The 21,466-nt window shown below is 38.3% G+C and overlaps 3 protein-coding genes across 6 annotated transcripts in view; 2 read left to right on the forward strand and 1 right to left on the reverse strand.

Annotated features, from left to right (window-relative positions):
- The window catches only part of adamts10 (ADAM metallopeptidase with thrombospondin type 1 motif, 10), a 37,197-nt gene extending 36,805 nt beyond the window's left edge, over positions 1-392 (reverse strand). The window contains exon 1 of the mRNA XM_026322919.1: positions 289-392. The gene's annotated coding sequence lies outside the window, so the exon portion shown is untranslated. The remainder of the gene's footprint in view (positions 1-288) is intronic.
- A 1,978-nt stretch (positions 393-2,370) lies between these two features.
- On the forward strand, positions 2,371-15,016 carry zap70 (zeta chain of T cell receptor associated protein kinase 70). 3 transcript variants are annotated; one of them, XM_026323614.2, is made up of 13 exons: positions 2,371-2,565; positions 7,789-8,251; positions 10,004-10,164; positions 10,309-10,447; positions 10,536-10,617; positions 10,752-10,774; positions 10,853-10,892; positions 11,189-11,393; positions 11,582-11,788; positions 12,040-12,232; positions 12,646-12,786; positions 12,915-13,027; positions 13,719-15,016. In XM_026323614.2, the coding sequence occupies exons 2-13, from the start codon at positions 7,847-7,849 to the stop codon at positions 13,834-13,836; spliced, it is 1,827 nt and encodes a 608-aa protein (XP_026179399.1). In that variant the 5' UTR covers positions 2,371-2,565; positions 7,789-7,846; the 3' UTR covers positions 13,837-15,016. The 3 variants fall into 3 exon arrangements, with proteins under 3 accessions (XP_026179399.1, XP_026179396.1, XP_026179397.1); XM_026323611.1 differs by having other exon boundaries at positions 2,371-2,561; XM_026323612.2 differs by lacking the exon at positions 2,371-2,565 and adding an exon at positions 7,363-7,510.
- A 404-nt stretch (positions 15,017-15,420) lies between these two features.
- mob3a (MOB kinase activator 3A) lies at positions 15,421-20,262 on the forward strand. 2 transcript variants are annotated; one of them, XM_026323608.2, is made up of 4 exons: positions 15,421-15,652; positions 16,926-17,499; positions 18,737-18,939; positions 19,837-20,262. In XM_026323608.2, exons 2-4 carry the CDS (start codon positions 17,082-17,084, stop codon positions 19,864-19,866), a joined length of 651 nt encoding a protein of 216 aa, XP_026179393.1. In that variant the 5' UTR covers positions 15,421-15,652; positions 16,926-17,081; the 3' UTR covers positions 19,867-20,262. The 2 variants fall into 2 exon arrangements, with proteins under 2 accessions (XP_026179393.1, XP_026179394.1); XM_026323609.2 differs by having other exon boundaries at positions 15,421-15,599.
- Positions 20,263-21,466: the final 1,204 nt, after the last annotated feature.

A 21,466-nucleotide genomic window follows, 5' to 3' on the forward strand; every position in this document is an offset into this window, starting at 1 on the left:
ATCCCAGCCATAAGAGGAGAATGGAGTAGTAGAATAACGTCAGATTGTAGAAGGAAATACCAAAACTATAACAATACAACTTTAAGTGCATGTCATGACTCAGTGATATCACAGTGAAGAACCTAGTACACTGAACATGGGCGACACTCAAAGTCTCTGCAGGAATATTTCTGGAGAAATGAGCATACAAGCGTTGAGAACAGCGTCTTGCCAGCATCACGTCAGGACCGTTTTCTTCCAGAGCTGTGCATGTGAAAGCGGAGTGTGCAGCCGGGCTCGGTGACCTACCGTCCCGTGTCCCCTTGCAGAAGTTTCCGCTGTGAGTCTGTCCCGAGTCCTCAGCGGCGGAGCGGAGAGGAGGAGGCACCGGTTGGTGACTGAAGAAACTTTACTTCTTCCACTTCCAGAAGCAAAAGCAAAGCCTGGAGTCAAGTTACCTAAACTACAGACATGAGACCTCCGGTCACAGCTTTCAAAATAAAAGTCGCACAAGAGAAGAAAATGGCTAGAGCTCTTTACTTATTACATTGAACATCATTCGCGTTTTCATTATTGTTTATAGAGTATTGATGTTTTTCCAAATATTTTTACTAAATAAGTGAAACTGCCAGACAGTAATACTGATTTGTCGTTTCATATCAGAAATCCCATTTCTACAAATGGAGTTAAGACAATGGGCATTAGGCAAATGGACTTTTCTTACTGTGCATTTAAAGTTTTACTAACTAAAAAGCCCTTCTGTGAATTTGTGAACAGTGAGGTTTAGATGGAAAAGGAAGCTGTTTTGCTGTTTGAGCTGGCAATATTATTTAAGCCAATCAAGATCACTAAGGACTTGACTAAACCTTTGAAAACCCCCAGTAATGTTAGAAATGTGTGTTTATTTTGAAGGCACACATCTTCCGCTGTGATTTTGTTTTGTCTGACTTCATTCACCAGGATCCTGCTGATTGGCTGCCTGATTTTGACTCCTAGGAAGCAGCTGCAGCTGATGAGGTGGGGGTAGTGTGTGTGTGTGTGTGTGTGTGTGTGTGTGTGTGTGTGTGTGTGTGTGTGTGTGTGTGTGTGTGTGTGTGTGTGTGTGTGTGTGTGTGAGAAAGAGAGAGAGAGACAGTTGTGGGTTTGGGGGAATGGAGGGGATGTCACCGGTTTGATGCTTGGATATTGCACATTTGTATGGAATATGTCTGTACTGTGGTTGTTCTACACATTCATGAGCTAAAATGTATTTTTATATCACTGTAAGTTTCTATAGCAAGTCTATGAGTTAGTAAACAATATACCAAGACATATCTATCTGGATCTTGTCTTTTATCAAATTTTCACAGTTTTCTGATGTTTTACAGACCAAACAACAAATGATCAAATGACAAATGAATCAAGAAACAAAATAATCATTAGCTCGGCCCCCCTTGTACCTTTAATGTACATAAATATCCTAAGTCATAGTATTAAAGAATAAATCATAAAAGCTTAGTAAAGGCAAATACTGTAAACTACTGGATCTTGATATGTAATCAAAAGATATTTTGAGATTCATTCATTTTCTTACTGAAGGTCATATGAGAAGGTTGTTGCCATGCTCATAAAAAGCTACAGCTGATTATTTTAGCTTTGCTCAAAGTCTGGAAAGAGCTCACCTGGCTCTGTCCAAAGGAACAAAAAACCCACCTACTGGCAGCGTCTCCAAGAAATACCACAGCGTATCTCACACATAACTCCCCGTAAAACCACATCATGTCATTTTAGATTTCTCTCATTTTGCCGTTTCCAGTTTAATCAGCTGCTGGCTCCAACCACATATTTAACTGACAGCTATGACAGTGGTATCAGTTAGATCTCCCGATCAAACTACCAAAAAGTGAATAAACGTATTTCCTTAAATGTCAAACAATCTCTTTAAATATGAAGCTACAGTCAGGAGACAGCTTAGCTTTGAACAAACACTGGAAATAGAGAGAAACAGCTAGACTAGTCTTGTCCAAAGGTAAGAAAGTCCACCTGTCAGCACTTTTAGCTCACTAATTAACACTTTACATATGTGTAATCCATACAAAACCATCTGTAGAGATGATGGACCTTTTTTGATGTGCATTTAAGTTAATTTGATTTACCTTTGGATAGAGTTAGACTAGCTGTTTGTCTGAGTTACTCTGTGTCTTTATGCTAACCTAAGCCGACCTGCTGTTAACTTCAGCTTTCATGCATAACATGCAGACCTCGTGTACGGAGTGGAACCTTTTTTCTCATCAAACTCAGAGAAAAACACACAAGGGTATTTCCCAAAATGTTGAACTGCTCCTTTAATGTTGAGTCAATCATTGTTATGTTGCAGTTTGCAACAGGCTTTGGAAGGATTTAAAGAACGTGACAGGTGGCAGTGAAGTTCGATTCATGGTATTTCCCTTTGTACATGTGAAGGTGGCTTTGTCTGTTCGTACGCATGTTTTGTTGTCTCTGACACCCACTTGTTCACAACACCCTACACTGCTGTCAGATCAACAGATAGATCTTTTCCCCCCACAGCAACATCGCTCTACTTGACAGTGAAGAAGAGGAACGTAAGTACGTTTTCTAATTATATCTGATGTAGCAGTTTTTTATTAGTAATTGTGGGTGTTAATAATAAGATGAGAAAAGGTTGCATAGATCACAAAAATACATTGTAATACCATACTAGTTAATAATCGGTTTTCTCCTCTTAAAGGCTGCAGTCCAGGAGTTAGTGTACATTAGTTTAATAGCAGTAGTTGACCATCAAAAAATGTTTTCGTTCAAATTTAATAAATTTACACACACAACCTTTAGATGAAAACTAAAACTCTATCACAGTTTTAAAATGATTCAGATATTAACTGACTTAACTGTAAAATGTTTTGCAACCGCCCAAAACTTTTCAGTTTTTATTTCCACAGCCTCGTCTGAGCTGTAAAAGCGTTGTCACCATAGCTGGGTGCTGCCTCACAGAGGTCGAGATTACATGCACAAAATAAAAATAGCTGTTTTATTGTGCGTTTGAATAGAAATCCAAAGATGGGGAGGTTTTTACCACACCCAGGAGGTCAGTGCATGTGTGCCTTCTATCGCTCGTAATGTTTCTTTAAATTACTTAATGTGTTTTTGGGAGTGAAGCATATCTGCAAAATGTTCCTGCCACGGTCTGAGGATATCAGTTGAGACGAAAGAGAGAGAGTTTTAATTCATAAAATGTGCTGGTTCATTTATAGTGTAATATTCAGAGTGTTTACTGACAATTTGAACATTACATCTGATACAAAAACCTTCATATTGTTGAGGTTTCACTAACATGTTGTGGTGTTTTAACACAGAGCTGCTTGTGTTATTTTGAGGTCGGTATGCTACTGTATTTAGGCCTTAAAATGTTTATGAAAATAACACTTCATTTTTTTCAAGTGCAGATTTAAATCTCTACAGATTCACACAGCGTGAATAGAGATAATAGAGATAAACCGGCAAACTGTTTGTTTGAATGTCAGTTGTTTCCATCAATGCAGGAAATTATGGCCCAGTTTGGTGCGTTCAGGGCCCTGATCTGATATGCAGATCAGTCACTTATCCAAGTCCTCCTACATCTTTTGTTGCTTTCAAATCACAGTTAAAACAAAAGACAGTTTGGGGAAAAGTCATTTCATGAATGAGGATTAAAGGACATAATCTGTTGGTGGATGTCTACACAGATTCAAATGTTGATGTATGTATGGAGGAATGCTTTGAGTTACATAACCTTGAGCTAGCTCCATACCACAACTAAAATAATCATGACCTAAAATAACTCTAATAGCTGGATAGATATCGCTGGAATGTTCTTTCTTTAATCTACAGAAATCTACAGAAAACACAGCTTGTATTCATCAGAGAAACGAGTGAAATCAGTGACCTCAAGCTGGCATTTAGTTGCATGATTCTAAAAGTAAAGCAGCTGAAACATGTCTGTGTGAATGAGGTGTTTAATCTAAAAGATGCTGAACACATTTTCATTTTAATGATTTTTACTCTGTCAAAGTAAATCTAGTGTTTACATGACACCTACTACTAGAGTCTCCCTGGTCAGGGGCAGATTGACCTTTTTTGGGAGCCAGAGGGCAAAGTTTGTTTTTAGGCACCTTTTGACCCCTAATATTTATGACAGCTTCTCAGAAACTGACCAGTGCTGGACAGCAGAAATAATGAATCAATTACTTTGTTGAACGATTGCCAAATACAAAGTGGCTGGTTAATTTTGACTGATCATGTCATTTTTAAGTAAAAATGCTAAATGCTAAGAATTCACTGGCATTGGCTTCTCAAATGTGGACATTTCTTAGAACAAAAAAATGTTTGTTTTCTGATATTTTCTACACTGAAGAATTAATCCATTATCATAGAAAAGTATTGTCAGATGTACTGATTAACCCTTTTAAACCGATGTCTATGTTTAAATGCCTGTAGAATTGCAACAAAATAAGATAGAGCAATAAATCTCTGCGCATATAAAAACAGAGGAGTTACATTTTCATATTATATATTCAACATGTCCCAGAGTACTATTTCCTACTGCAAATGAGTTTGCACACATCTGTGCACAGCACTTCCTACGTTCCATATACGTCATCACGTTACCAAAAAATGGCACTACAGCATGTAAAAATGGAAAATATGCTCTGGCGGACTTGTTCTATGGTGGGTCATAAACGTTTAATGAAAAGTCTAGTCATACACATGTCTGACACTGACATACAATTAAAAAAATTGCACATGTTGGTTTCGTTGGCAGCCTCTGACACTTTTAACCACACAAGCCAGGTGGCTGTAGGGGGTACCACTTTCAGACTTCAGCTCAAAAATTCTTTACCATTTTTTAGTGTGATGTTTCATCAGCTACTGGATAGGTTACTATTCAAGCAACAAACATGTTCCTCTCGGAGTGAATTCTAAAGACTTTAGAGTTGTTTCATCTTAAAATGTGGCAGCCTTTAAACTGAATCATCTTAAGCATATGAAGAAAGAGTTTACAGAAAATTTAAGTTATTAAATGAAGAAATACAGCGAAGACTCGGGCAGCGGTGATGGTTTCACTCAGTTCATCCTGCTTGACAAATCCTTTTCATCATTTGATAACCAAGAACATTTGTCTCCCCAGTAGAAAAGTCTGACCAGATGACAGATGCAATCAAGTTTTTGGATGCCCAGAAGCCCTAAAACATGACAGAAAAAAAAAAAAAACACGCACTTGGCCTGTAGAGTTTGGTATTTGTCACGAATGTACTCCTCCACTTGTTGAAAACAGTGACTCAGAGGACTTTTTCCACTCTTCACTGGGTCAATATCTGCTTCCTTTGCAACACATTTGCAAAGGAAAGTTTTCATACACATATCAAGGATTTATACACTGCATTAAGACAGTTTCTTCTCATATTCAGTGTGAAAGATACCACACAACATTGTGGGTTCAAAGCTGGCTCAGGAACTGTGTCATGTGTCACCTCATCTCTCCTCACTCTTTGCATTTGGGGCCCATGATATACAAGCAAAGCAGCACTGCCATAAAAATCATATTTTGAAAAGAACACAAGCACAACACAACACAAGTCAGACTTGGCTGCTGTTATAACTGGAGATCTGTCAGTATTTTGGTTAGTTTGGCTATGTCGTAAATTACAGCAGCATGATTACTATTCAGCCATTCGTGCGTTAGGAAGGTTTGGTAATTAGAGTCAGTTTCTCTTTCAGCACAAGCCTCTTTTTAAGCAACATCACAGACCGTGGTGATAAATTTAGCATCAATAGTGCTATAGCGTTTACGTGTATGTTATCTCAACTGAAGAGTTGCCATCTCAACAGAAAAGCTGTGGTTAGGAAAAAAAAAGGAGGGTGGCAACTCAAGATCATTTTCATTATGTATTTATCTGTTGATATTCTTTTCGATCGACGAATTACTTTCCCTGTAACATAGTTAAACGACCTATCACTGTGTGTGAGGGGTCAATTCTTCAAATGACAGTCTCAAATTCTGAGATAGAGACGATTCAAACTGATAATCCCATAAAAGAGAAATTCCAATTTTTATGTTTCAGAACACAGAACAAGCAAGTATTGATCACATAAATGACCGTAAACCACACGAATGAAGAAAATAGTTTCCAGTAAAAACAGTCACTGACTGGAAGTCAATAAAAAAACACACACACAAGCATTTGAACTAACTAACATTAATCTTATTGAGAAGCTACATGCTTCTTTCCAGGTTTCATGAAGAAATGAATAGCAAATAACCTGTCAACTAAAGCTTTACTGACATAAGTTGCATTTATGTCTCCAGCGGTAACTGTGCACTGCATCAACAGGCTCTTTGTTAGGTCAGATGACTTCAGGCTTGATTAAGAAACAATCTCAGTCTGTGGAAACAGAAAACAGTAAAGTTAAGTGCATCACTAAATAGTCAAACATTTATAAAATATAATAGGATGGCAGTCTAACATGTGACATAACTGACATGACATGTCATACTGACAAAAACCCAAGAAGAGTCAATTGGGATATGCAGTTTATGAAGCACTCATGCAGCAGAGATCAACACTTGTGCTTGGATATGTGGATATGTCCACGCCGTATGGCCTGGAGGTCTCTGTTGTGGTGTTAAGGGGTCAGGCCACAGTGGAAATCTTATTTTTTGTGGCAACTGTGTGTCTTTTCTTGGTTGTCCACTGTGGATGTGGGCAACAACACATATATGTAGCCAGGAAACTGAGGTTTTACACTTTGCACTTTGATTTTACATTAAGGGAGAAGCTAAGGAGAGAAAATAAAAACACATATGAAACCTTGACTGTCAAAACGTCATAATGTTGGAAGTAAAAATGATTTTCAAAATGCTGTGGTTGAAATTATTATGGTTTTCCTTTGTTATGAATTTGATTCTTCATATTCAGATGATTCTCTTTGTTGTGAGTTGACATGAGGTTGTCATTTAGTGAACACTGCCAATTTCTGTTTTTATCTCCAACAGAAATGTTCCACCTACTATCACCTAATCATTTCACACTGCAGTCACAACCTGCATGATATTATCTTGATGTCTTTACTTAGCACAGACCACTCTACCGAAGTCTTAGGTTCGTAATAGGTAATAAAAGGTTCGTCCCGTTGTGCATAGTAGTAACAGTTGTTTTAACGTTGTAGCTGGTTAAATTCTCCACAAAGGATTTTTGTCCTTTAAAGGAAAAATTCACAAACTCTGTTTCAGTAGCAGAGGGAATGATCTAAAATCAAAAAGCACCTGTTTAACGGAAGAGCAAGATGCTGGAGAAAGGAGGCTGTGAGGGCGGACTGTAACTTCCTGTTGTGGCTTTTGTCACCAGTTTGTTCATCTGCAAACTTGATGCAGTCTCAAAGCGTGAGTGTTTCTTGCTAAATATCTTATCCAGACTTATGGAAAGTCACAGCTTGTCTGTGTAGAGCTGACAGTCCTGGTCGTGGTCACTTTGTCCTGGCGTAACATAGAAGAACAGAGGTGAGGTCATGATATGACTTTTTTTTGTTGTTGTTATTGTTTAGGAAAGATTTAAGACTGAATAACGTGTTGTCCATTTTGAAACCAGATTTCTCTAATGATATTTTAATTTCGTAAATGAGAAATTAATATTTAATAAACACGAGGGCTAGAATGATGAAAGGTCAGAGGTCACAGACTGAATTTGACACACTGGCCTGCTGAATCAGCTTTTTCTTAAAACCGTCACCCATTTTCAAACGCTGATGGTTTCCATCTTTCACTTTCTCTTTCTCTAGTTCCTGTCCACAATCTACATCCAGGACACCAAGCCAAAGTGCAGCTTGCGGTCTCACCATGTCCACTGACCCTGCGATCGAGCTGCCTTTTTTCTACGGCAGCATCAGTCGCTCTGAGGCCGAGCAGCACCTGAAGCTGGCCGGGATGGCCGATGGCCTGTTCTTGTTGCGACAGTGTCTCCGCAGTCTGGGAGGCTACGTCCTCTCTGTTGTGTGGAACCTAGAGTTTCACCATTACTCCATAGAGAAACAGCTTAACGGGACTTACTGTATCACAGGAGGGAAGCCTCACTGTGGGCCTGCAGAGCTCTGTGAGTTTTACAGCAAAGATGCTGATGGGCTAGTGTGCACCCTAAGGAAACCCTGTCTGCGTTCCCCGGATACACCAATACGGCCCGGCGTGTTTGACAGCCTGAGAGAAAACATGCTGAGGGAGTACGTGAAGCAGACCTGGAACCTGGAGGTGAGCCTGTTGGACACTGTCCAGCATTTTTTTTTTACAGGTCACAGCTTTTAAGACCAGTGAATTCCTATTTTTCAACAGTGGTGGAAAGTAATTTTACTAAAGTACTGTAGTTAAGTACAAATTTGGCCTACTTATGCTTTACTTGTATGTTTAATTTATGGTTAAGCTATTTATTCTCTATTCACATCACAGAGAGAAAGGTGTGCATTTCTTTTAGAGCTATAGTTATTTTTTAAATTTAAACAATCATATAAAAAAGATATCAGCATTTGAAAAATGAAACAACCCAACAGTATAAGAAGTAGTTAAAATCTTCACCGTCTCCACCCACTACAACAATAAAGTGTCACATATTAATATATCAGTAATAATATAATAATGTGACACTAGCAAAAGGAAGTGAGGATAATGGATACTTTAACTTGTAAGGGAATGTTTTAATAATGCAGTATGCAAATTATTTAAATACTTACCACCATTACACTCTATGTCTTCAGTGCAGGTGCAGTGTGTTTTACTAAAAACACATAAAGGTCCATACAGGTCCAGTGCAACAGGTTCAACCACCCAAATGACAGAAACGATTATTTTCTCATTACCCTGTAGTGGTATCTACACATGTATATGTTTTTAGTTCATACATGTATGAATTCTGCCTCCTTCCCGACACAATAAGTGTGAACTGAGTTCAGTTTTGTTTATAGTGCTCACAGGCTTAAAACAAATATTTAAGAAGTAGCAACTTCTCTTTTCAGAATAAGTGTCCATATCTTTCTGGATAACCCACAATACAAACTGGCACTAAGAAAAAAGAAAAATACATTTGCTGAAAGCTGCTGTCAAAAACACTAACAGTCTTACACCTGAGATCAATGAACGAGTATAAACACACACACACACAAATAAAAACACACCATACAGAAAAAGCAGAATATCCAGGTGCATTTGAATGTATTGAATGTGATCTAGTAAATATTTTATTTGTCTAGTGTCTTAGTAGTCACCAAAAATACAAACCTACTGTAATTCATTTTTTCTGACGTTCCCTTTCAGTGTAGAATCCCATCTGTTTCCTGCTGCATACAGCAACCCACTGAGACCAGTAACCTTTTCATCACTGGTGGGCTTGAGTTAAACATCCAAACTAGCTCCAGGTGTATGTGGCCTAAAGTTCACAGCAGGCGCCCCCTAAACTTCTCAGACTATTTCACTGAAGTGAAAAGATGCAAAGAGAGGTTAAATTGTCCAATTTTCACAAAATACCAAATATTAAGGGAATGTTTTTGTAGCAGAACTTTGTTTTTCCTTCGTTTCATTAATCATCCAACTCTCTTAGATTTAGATTGTGACCCAGTGGAGGGGACTAAACTACCAAACTGTATGAAGTACTGCATGCTGTGATGCTGCTTGGCGTATCAGTATTAGTAGTCTAATGATTTAATTTAACATGATATCTTATTCAAAGTGGCCATTCTTCTCAGAACGTTTGCTTCTGATAGATACATTTAAGTATATTTCGCTAATTGTTTTATGTTTTTTTTTTCACCAAAACAAAAGAACAAGTATAATTTTCAATGAATGGCTTTTGCAATTTTAAGGCACTTTAAACAATTGGAGTGTTTGGAGTGAATCTTCCTCTCGGCTCCACTGCTCTTTGTGCAGACAGACAGCTTTGCTAAATTAATATATTTGTATGGAGGTAAAACTGCACCTGCAATGATTTGTTTCTTTGTCCTGGCTATTTTTCAGGGAGAAGCCATGGAGCAGGCCATCATCAGCCAAGCACCTCAGCTCGAGAAGCTGATCGCTACTACAGCCCATGAGAAGATGTCTTGGTATCATGGTAAAATCAGCCGGCAGGAAGGTGAGAGGCGGCTTTATTCTGGAGCCCAACCAGACGGAAAGTTCCTGTAAGTTGCTCGAGGTGATGGTTTTTGCTTCTGCACCTACTTGTATGCGATTTTGTTAACTGAAAAGCTAAAATGGAATGCCACACTGTATCACAGGTCTTAATGTAGTGGGGGCTTTTTTTGCTTTTTGCTATTGTTGCCCAGAGTGAGAGACAGAGATGAGTCGGGTACTTTTGCTCTCTCGATAATTTATGGAAAAACAGTGTACCACTATCAGATCCTCCAAGACAAATCAGGGAAATACTCCATGCCCGAGGGAACAAAGTTTGACACAGTCTGGCAGGTAGGCCTTCAAACACACTTTCTTCTCTGCTGCATGTAGGCTGATGGTCTTTCTGAGTTAAATTTGAACTTTTTTTCAATGTCACCAGCTGGTTGAGTACCTGAAGATGAAACCTGACGGCCTGGTGTCTGTTCTTGGGGAAGCATGTGTTAATGGCAAAGCTGTTGAAAGTAATGCACATCATCCTTTAATATTTTGTTACTGTTGCCTAAAAATATCACTAACTTTCTACTTTGGTTTATTTCTAATCATTATATTGGTTGAAATTTTCAATATAAATCTAATTTATCTTAATACTTTTCAGAAACGCCCAGTCTTCCTGCAACAGTAAGTATATACATCTTGCACTACTTCAGTCAGCAAATGTTTCATTGTCTGAGATTCATTTAACTGTGAAACTTTCAGAGGCGGCCAGTTGGAAATGGATACACACCGCCCCCTCGAGGTCAGTCACCTGAAGTACAGCATTTAAAAACTTTAATGTTTATTTTATAGGGACGAACCGGCACAGCATACACACACTTTTAAACTAAGCTAGTTTGCAAATGCAATTAAATACTTAAAATAATTAAATATTTTAAAATTTCATTTTATACATCAAGAATTTCATAAAAAATAGAATAGAAAAAAATAAAAATAGTCTTGAAACACGCAAAACAACATGTCAACAAATGAATTTCAACACAGCCAACAGTGCTTATTTCCCATGTACCTCGTGTGGTCTGTATCTTCACTTTCCAGCTGTTGCAGGAGCCTCCAAACCAGATACCATTGCGCCTGCAGGCCGTGACCTTCTGCCCATGGACAGCGATGTATTCAACCCATACCACAACCCGAATGATGTGAAGAGGTTCAACATCAAGAGGAGTCAGCTGCTGATGGATGAGGTGGAGCTCGGCTCTGGGAACTTTGGCTGTGTCAAGAAGGGTGTCCTCAAGACTGAATCGTAAGGGCTGAAATATTATAAATTATAAAAGTGTTTAGATGGAATCTGCAGCATAAACAACAGCTTTCTTAAAGACAAGAGGTATGGTAGGCCTGCTAATGCTGTATGTACATTGTATAATAGCTGAAACCCAAGTTTTACTTGTGTTGTACTGTTTCAAAATTGTTTTTGTTTTTTTTTTCTTTTAGGGGTCAGATAGATGTGGCTATCAAACTGCTGAAGAATGATAATGAGAAATTGGTGAAGGAGGAGATGATGAGGGAGGCAGAGATCATGCACCAGCTGGACAACCCCTTCATCGTTCGCATGCTTGGCCTCTGCAGTGCTGACAACCTGATGCTGGTCATGGAGATGGCCTCTGCCGGACCACTAAACAAATTCCTCTCTGCCAACAAGTGAGTTCAAGTTGTTAAAAAAACATCTACAAATTATCAGGGAAGGGCTGGAGAAGGCGAATCTAAACTGTAGACAAGGATTAATACAAACCTGTTGGGTGACTATATTTAACTTTGTGTGATTCCACAGGTGGGAACCAATGATAGCATTGCTTTGACAAAGGAGAAATTAAATCAATATAAGGGAAAAAATAGGCGTATTTTCATCTTGTCTTGAGATGTTTGTGATCGTGAGTGTTTTTTCCCCACAGAGATACTGTCACAGTGGAGAACATTGTCAACCTGATGCACCAGGTGTCAATGGGGATGAAGTATCTGGAGGAGAAAAACTTTGTGCACAGAGACTTGGCAGCTCGAAATGTCCTTCTGGTCAACCAACAGTTCGCCAAAATCAGTGATTTTGGACTCTCCAAGGCCCTGGGAGCAGATGACAACTACTACAAGGTATTTATGATGTGGCTTTATTTTCTTAAAGTTGTTGCACTGGAAGACAACACGGCACAAATGTAGAATCTCTGAAGAGTCCTGCTATAGGGGCTGTCAGCATTGCAGCTAACACAGATAGAGAATGTGTCTTAAATTGACTGTTTTTATGTGAATTATTGCGCTCACACTACACAAATACTAATACACCATTATCATCTGGAACTGTGTGCAAACTAAATAAACCCTTGATTTCCTTTTTACTGGTTTATTGACCTACATCTGCTTGTTATGTAGGTCTCAGAAAGTACCAGTACAGGAATTCCTGTGTGTGTTTTGTCACCCACTTTAAAAACCAATGGTGCTTCAAGTTATTAATACCAATGTAGGCTCGCTCAGTGAAGTGCTGCTTATTGTCAATGTGTGTTGTTCAGGCTCGGACTGCAGGTAAATGGCCACTGAAGTGGTACGCCCCAGAATGTATAAACTTCCACAAATTCTCCAGTAAAAGTGATGTGTGGAGTTACGGTATCACCATGTGGGAGGCTTTTTCCTATGGAGGGAAACCTTACAAGGTACTTGTGTTTCTGCAAAACACTATGAAAGTTATCTATTAATTGTGTATTTTAAGTTGATCACAGAATTCACAATAATTTAGGAACAAGATTAAATTACAGTATGTGTCTTTTTCAACTTTGTCCAGAAAATGAAAGGGCCAGAGGTGATACGGTTCATTGAAAGTGAGAACCGCATGGAGTGTCCAGCAGCATGTCCAGAGCGAATGTACGCACTGATGAAAGAGTGCTGGACGTACAAGTGAGAACCTGATTTTTTTTTTACATAATACACGTTTGAATACTGAAGCCTTCATCCACACAAAAATGTGTCTTTCTTATTGTTACTTCACTTGGATGTTTGCGCTTCACTGTGCAGGATTGTGTGTGAAGAGAGGTTTCTCTGTGCCCACCTTTAATCTGAGCCCAACGTGTTGTGATGTCTCACATCACAACAAATTTTTAAAATAATCCTAATCTCATATTCAGTTTACGAAAGTTCGATATGGAAACACAAACTGACCATTTGTACAGTATATAGAAAATATTTTTATACTTATAGATTCCTGGATTTAATTGACAGAGAAAGAGTATAAAGTATGTAGTTTTACTTTTATCAAGGTAATAACAATTTAGACACATGTTAATATTCAAAGTAGAATATTTTTGCTATAACATTCAGTTTTATATTGGTTTTGATGATCGCACATAAGGAAGGATCTAAATGCTATGGCAAAATCACCAAAACAGAAAAACAGTAAAGTCTGCCTTAAATGGCTTAATTAACTTGGAGGAAATAGAAAACTAAACATAAAAATAATGATAAACTTCTCTAGAGCTTGTAACTTTTGTTATCACACGTCTGTAACTTATAAGACGTCTGTTGCTCTTTATCTCTAAAAGGTTTTGGGACATTACCTTCCATTAATCACAACTCTCTCCTCTCTCGCCAGACATGAGGACCGTCCAGACTTCAAGAAGGTTGAGGAGGCCATGAGGTCTTACCATTACGCCACATCCAAAAAGGCCAAGCCTGAGGAAGCTGCAGCTGCTGCTGAGCCTGTCAAGTAGAGGGGAACAAGGCGCATTCTGTCCCCGCACTGCACAAAGCATCCTTTCAGCTTGGCCATTAAACAAGCAAAACAAAGAGCTTTTAATGAACGGTACACACTGACCAGATTCAACTGCAGTACCGATAAACAGGCCTCAGTGACAATAAATGTGCATTTGTAAATTGGACTTCAGTGTGTCAGCCATCTAAGGAGGATCGTTTTCTGTTCGGCTGTCTGTCGTTTGAATGTTAAGGCTCAACATTTCACATTGATGAACAAACTAGTTTTATATTCTCTTATTTTGAAGCATAATACATGTAACAGTTGTTTTTTTTTTCACCGTAGTCTGCTACATCTGGTAGTTTATTATTTTTATGCCAAATAAAGTAGAATAAAACTGATAAAACTGTAAACTTTAATGTTGTGATCTCAACATTCCTAAAAAGTCAGTAATTTACTGAAAGATTTTGGTTTTCTTCTGCACAGAAAGTCTGGGAAAGTAAATAATTTCTATTAAACAGTTTTACATTTGTTGTCATCTGAAAATAACATGTTATTTGTAGGGTTCATACCATATGGACATACAATGGAAGATGCTTGTTTTGAGAGTGTAGAAATGACAGAGAATGCTATGCTTTTGTCAATGCTTTGTCCACGGTAACAAGAAAGAAATCTACAGTGTATACTTGTTTAGAGCGATGCACTTTTGATAAACTTGTGTTTCACTGAAAAAGCCTGAAAAAGCCCAGAAAAACTCCAGCTGTTGTATTTTACGAGGCCTTGCCTGTAATATTGTGGAAACATTAGCAGCATTCTCAAAGTTTTAGAGGAGATATCCGACATTTATGATGTTTTGTAATGTAAGTAATAATCTGTATACTATAACAAGTAGTTTACACAGGCATTATGTGTTAAAATTCAAATCATGTGAAGGGTTGTACATATATTTATGGGCTGAAATCATGAATTATTTATTCTCCTTAAAGACAGATGCTGCCTTTACTTTTTCTGTCAGTAATTCAAAAATTAGATATTGTGGGGGTTTTTTGACTGTGTTATAAAATAACTGGTAATCAGGCTGCCCCCTGCCAAAGGAAGTACTTCTGAGCTGCAAAACAGGCAACACTGAACCGGAAGTTGATGAATGTCTCCAAAATAATGGCATACATTTTTTCACAAAATAAAGCAAATTTAGTCCATAACTTGTCAAAGTAATTTAGTTATTATGGTTATTATGAAAAATGGACAGCCGGTTTTAGTATGGAATTAAAATAGGTCACAAGAAAGTGAAGAAAAAAATAAATAACTGAAATGCATTTTGGACATACAAGCTTAAATGGTCTCACTGTAAAAATGTGTAAAGCAAAGCTCTTATTTAAACCTGACTGTCAGAAAATTATGGAAAAGGTGTCATATTGAAATATAGTGGAGGGAACGCCTCAGAAAAGAATACTCAAGTCAAGGACCAATACTACCAATAAACTGTAGTTACTCAGAGTTGTTGAGCTATTACATTTGTCACCTTTCAGTATGGTTACAAATAGGCCGTAGCCGCAAAGAGGGTGGTCCTTTAGTTTGAAGGCTCACTCCGGAAGTCCTCGTTAATGCCTCTAACCTGACTGTGGTATACTTTTCGTTTCGCAGGGCGGAGACAGGCGTTAGTTTCTTTATTTAAGTGACACAGTTATTGATTTATCAGTAATTCTACAGCATCTATCGCACCATGTGTCCATAATGTAGTCTTCGCATGTCCCGGATGTAAAGCTATCGATCATTAACCAGGTAATTGTCGTTAAAAGATCGAAGGAAATTGACGGAACAGGAAGGCGGAACAAGTAAGTTCGGGAAAGTGGCTTTGAACTGTGCGATTTCGTCACCGTTTGATCCCCAGTCTCCAGAAATGTGTGTTTTCTCACGGTTTTGTCTGCGGTGTTAGTTACCAAGTGTGGATTACGTGGATTTGTTTGGTTTTGTTTGGGCCTTTTTTATTTGCTGTTTTAGGAAGCAACAAGTCGGACCGAGTTAGCGAGTCACGTCACGAATAAACTTCGTACAGTCGTCATGTGTCCCGCTGTTTAATCTCCGGTTTTATCGCTGCTAAAAATGCTATTAGATTTCAGTTAGGCCAAGATGGGGGTGCAGATATTTAAATGTAGGTCGTAATAAGTCAAACCGGCTGCTGCTGCGTTGATAACAGGCGGGTTCACTTGGTTTTATTGTCATTCCGCAGATTCTTGGTTTCACGGCTGAATTAATGCATGAAATCGGAAATGACTGAGACACGATGTTTCGTCTTTCAAACAAACCCTCGTGTTGTCACTGATCAGGCTCGTCCTTTTACCTGAGCTGACGAGGCCACACCTGAGCTCAGGTGCTGGGCTGTGGTATTTAAGCAGGGACATAAAGTAAATGTTAAGCTGTCCTCGGATTAAATGATTCAAACACCTTTTCCCACGTTGAGCTTTTTTTTTTTTTGTTAGGCCAAAGAGTAATCTTGACTCAGATCTGTTATGTCATTTCCCATAACAAAAATTATGAATGTAAGATCTGATTATAAGAAGGTGGGTCAATGGCCTTATGCTGTACTGCAACACAAATATGCCATTGCTGTGCAGTTTCTATTTTGCAACTGTTATTTTCATTATGTGCGAACCATTATCTAAATCTATTAACCCCAACTGTCAAAATTAATTAATTTATTTGGTTCATTCCACCATCTAATAACACGAAAAGTTCCATTTGCCAGTGTATCACAGAGAGAAAATGAAATGAATGAGACCAGTGATTAATAGATTATTATTTGCAGTCATTTTCTGCTGACTCACTGATGCATTATTTATTAGCTTTCAGCTTCATATACTTTCTCTGGTGTATCTAATGTTAAATAACATGAAAATAGTAAGTCCCTTAAGTAATTAATTATTTTCTAAGCTTAAATGTGAAACCTCATTTATTAACGATGACAATAACTCTAGATTATAATACTTGATCAAGTGTGAGGACATAGTAGTACCTCAAAATTATGTTAAACAGAAAGTGTGCATTTCAGTGTAAATGTGCTTTTATTAACAAAACTTTTTTTCTGTCCTCTCTTTTTATCCTGCATAGGATCACAGACTGAGTTGAAACAAATACTAAAGAAGGTCTGCTACAAAAACTCTGCACTAGTTGTTTGCATGACCTTTTGACTCCTTCCATTTCAACAGTAAATAATTCACCAGAAACTTTCAAAGAAATCGGCAGCCTCCTTCACCACATGCAACCATGTCCCTGGCCCTGAAACAAGTCTTCAACAAAGACAGGACATTCCGGCCCAAGCGCAAGTTTGAGCCCGGGACTCAGCGCTTCGAGCTGCACAAGAAGGCTCAGGCATCTCTGAACGCTGGCCTGGACCTGAAGCAGGCCGTGCAGCTGCCCCACGGTGAGGACCTCAATGACTGGGTCGCTGTCCATGTGGTCGACTTCTTCAACCGCATCAACCTCATCTACGGCACCATCAGCGACTCCTGCACCGATCAAACCTGCCCCGTCATGTCTGGCGGACCCAAGTACGAATACCGTTGGCAGGACGAGCACAAGTACAAGAGGCCAACTGCGCTGTCAGCCCCCAAATACATGAGTCTGCTCATGGATTGGATTGAGGTACAGATCAACAATGAGAACATCTTCCCAACCAATGTCGGTAAGTGTTAGCCACAGATTGTGTGTGAAGACTTCGGTTCGCTGAGATTAAGTCATAAACATTTTGGTGTTATGTGTTTCTTAGCTTGCTAAACATTCAAGAAATCCCACAGTAAAGGATGATGGCTTTGAAAATGAATCAGGCAGTGAAATCCATTTATGTGCATACCAAGCAGTTCATTAATTGTCACGATCCTCAGCACTCATCCCAGGCCACAAGAGCTCAAATTTGAGAATTAAAGTTGCTTATGTTGTCTAGACAATCAAAATATTTCCAACAGTATTTAACTATTATTGAAAAAGAACAAAGAATGAGACCCATAGGTAGGAAGTTGTAACTCAGTAATTCTAAAACAATTCTTCCAGTAATACAGTGGAAGTCATTTGTCATGCATAAATAAAAAATCAAAAATCAAACATGATGAACAGGTTGGGAAGCACTGCTGTAATGTGCAAGTGTTTGATATTTATGCATGATAAATGATTTAAATGAGTAGTCTTTCCGTCCATTCAAAATGAAAGTTTAAAAAAAAGCCACTTAAATGATGAGTCTGCACTAAATACAGAGGAATGTTAACCTGAAACACTAATCATTTCTGCACAGTAAAGTCATTTAAAATCCAAGGCCATCTGTTTTCAGATAATGGATAGAGAAAAAAGATTAAGTCTGCAAGGACACATTTATTAAATAATCTTCAGTGATGCACATTGTCAACATTATCCATCATTATCCATCATCCATTGGTGTGGCATTTTAAGTTTTTTGTTATCTCAGTGTGCAGCGCTGTGCATGTGTGCACTCTGTGCCCTCTGCTGTGGCTTGACATCTGAGTAACTACAGAAACATCCAAGCAATGGATTTAAAAATGGGTCACACGACGGAAAGTAGGCCACAAATAGAAACACCTCTGACGTGTCTGTCGTCAGAATGGAACCTTGAAATATTATTAAATTACAAAGTACAACAACATACTAAATGAATCACTTGGTAGGAGCTGGTGGTTATCCCCCAGACCAGGATGTGGTGGTTTTAGTTTCATGTATGAATTATAACTGACTGGGTCCTTCACCATCCTGTTGTCCAGCCTGCTCCAGAGGGCCAGAAATGAAATCATGAAATAGTCATAAAATAAATACATATTTCAAATGTGTTCTGTTTTTTCCTGTGGGACATATAGTAAAAAGGTCATCATGGATTGACTGCAGTGTTTTCCTGTCTGTCTCTGTCTGACTCTCAGGTACTCCTTTCCCTAAGACCTTCATGCAGGTGGCTAAGAAGATTTTGTCTCGTCTGTTCCGGGTGTTTGTCCACGTCTACATCCACCACTTTGACCGTGTAAGCCAGATGGGGGCCGAGGCTCACGTCAATACCTGCTACAAGCATTTCTATTACTTTGTCACCGAGTTCAACCTGACGGACCACAAAGAGCTGGAGCCTCTGGTGAGTTGAGAAGAAGCTGAATAGGAAACATGCATGACATTATAGTTGATAACAGTGAGTAAAAGAAAAAAACTAAACTAGTTAAAGCAGTGTTGCAATTATCTGTCCTGTATTTAATGATTGCTAATAAAATATAATCATGATGCACCCTGATGACCTAATATTCAACCACAGAACCTACACCTCAATGAAGTTTGCAACACGCAAGCTGTAGTTTCCAAGATGAGATCATTTCCTCTTGCAGTAAAATTTAGACTATAAAACTAATAAACACTGTAGGACTCACATGATCCATGATCTATGATCCACATAGAAACAGCCATCACAGTCCCATTTTGTGCAAATATACATTGATATGAATTTTGCAAACTAATTTTCATTTCATGAACAGTGTAAATCAAACTCAGCTTTTAATTATTCTTTGAGGTTACTTAAATTACATAATATTTCTGTGATGTCTAGGACTCATTAGTTTGTAGTTATGTTCTAATGAAAGACAGAAAGGGAGGAAAAAAGGATATTGAATGACTGCACAGTCCAGGCTGATTGGTACATTACATTGATTGTGAGCTGATTGTTAATTGATCAGTGACCCCTCCACCCTCAGTGGGAGGCTGTATGTTGTCAGATCAAATTATCTAAATTAGGTCTGTGTGACAAAAAGCTCAGCCAGCGTTTTGTTTTTTGTTTTGTTCAGCTCCTCCTTCTCTTAAAATTTGTGAACAACCTCAGCTAAGCTTTGCTTGCAAAAATGTATGTTGCTGTTTTCTAGTATCATGTTTTCCAAATATATTTAAAGCTTACTTACTGCTTTATTGCTGTTACTGATGCACAAGTCCAAGTATTTCCTTCACTGCTTTAGTCACAGTGCTGTGTGATGGTTTGTGTCTGCTACAGAAAGAGATGACCTCTCGAATGTGCCACTGAAGGAGCACAGAAGACCTGTGGACACACGGACGAACACATCCGTCCATTTAGAAGATTGCAGCGGAGAACTAAAAGAACAAAGAAATTGAGAAAAGAGTCTATTTTTATATTTAAGTACTGTAATCTATTTTAGCCACATACTGTAGGCTTTAACTAAGAACCTTGTCATGTGAGGCATTCTCTTCTTTTAAAAGTTTTCAAACATTTTATCAGTGCACAGTATTAAGAGGTGTTTGTGTTGATGTTTTTGTTTTTCTATTTTATTTGAATCTCAATCATTCCAGGATGCATTTCTTTCCTTCTGTTAAAATGATCTAAAATTAGTACGATTTCTTACTGTAAATCTATAAATGTACTATGTTGTTACATTAAAACGATCCTCTGTCATCAATGGAATTTGGTAACGTATTTAAAATAGTAATTGATTTTCCTCTTTGAAGTTTAAGTACTTAAACTGATTTTTGCTTTCTAGGTAGGAAGGACAAACCTGTTAACACTTTAGCCAATTTTGAACATTTAATCCAGCAATTTACTTTTTTTTTTTTTAAGAGAATACCACATTTTTAATACAGTTATAGGTGTTTCACGTAAGTTGGATTAAGAGCAAAAATGACCGGCTGTGAGTCAGACTTTATCAAGTCTGCGTCATTGTACACTTTGGGCCTTGGCCACCTGGTAGTTTCTCAGATATCAAACCTGCAGGTGTTTGTTGCAGCTGAAGGTCACGAGACTCGAGCCTCACGTGACAAAACTCTGTTGGCAAAACATGTTCAAATTCCTGTGTTAAACCGTCCACTGGGGGGCACCAGACACCAAAACCTGTCTAGGCTGAGGAAATACTGCACTACACTTGATGTTGTAGTCCTTATAAAATCTTCCCAGTGTCCCAGTTGCAGTCGTGAAGAGGGAGAGCACAGACCTGATTTGGGTTAATGAATCGACTGAGCTGCTTACGTAAGAAACAGGCCAGGCTGTACTGTGATGAATACAGAGAGTTTTTGTTTTGAATGAACCCAGCTTTGCACGATTATATCAGCAACAGTCATGAACAGGCTTGAGAACAACATTGTTGATCAGATTTAGAGGAAGTTATCAATGCAAATGGATTGAATTATGTAAATAGAAGTCTTGCGCACATGAATCATTCCTAGGTAAATACAAGATAATTTGTAACGCCTGCAACTTTAGTGTGTGACAATCATAAGACTCAAGGTTGGGCATTTTTTTTGGGACATGTTTCCTTATTCTCCCTGCAGGAGCATCATTATCTGCAGTGATGAAAGAAGTATTCATATTGCAATAAACATAACTGAATGTCCCACTTCACAAAAAGATGTTATGTCAGGGTTGTTTATTATATTAGATTGTACAAGTGTATCTAATAAAATAGCCACTAAATATATGGCATTGTGAGAAAATAAATATGTTATTGTTGCAGAATTGAGTTGATAATTCTGAGCAGATGTCAGATACAAACATCCACAATGGGTTTTTGGTTTAGGTGTGGAGAGTTTTGACTGATGTAATGCATACATTAGCATTATATGTTTTTATTGAAAACACTGCAGATATGTTTCGGATGTAAAAGGGAAAAGCTGAA

Source organism: Mastacembelus armatus, chromosome 4 (genome assembly GCF_900324485.2).
Source record: "Mastacembelus armatus chromosome 4, fMasArm1.2, whole genome shotgun sequence".
Classification (NCBI taxonomy): domain Eukaryota; kingdom Metazoa; phylum Chordata; class Actinopteri; order Synbranchiformes; family Mastacembelidae; genus Mastacembelus; species Mastacembelus armatus.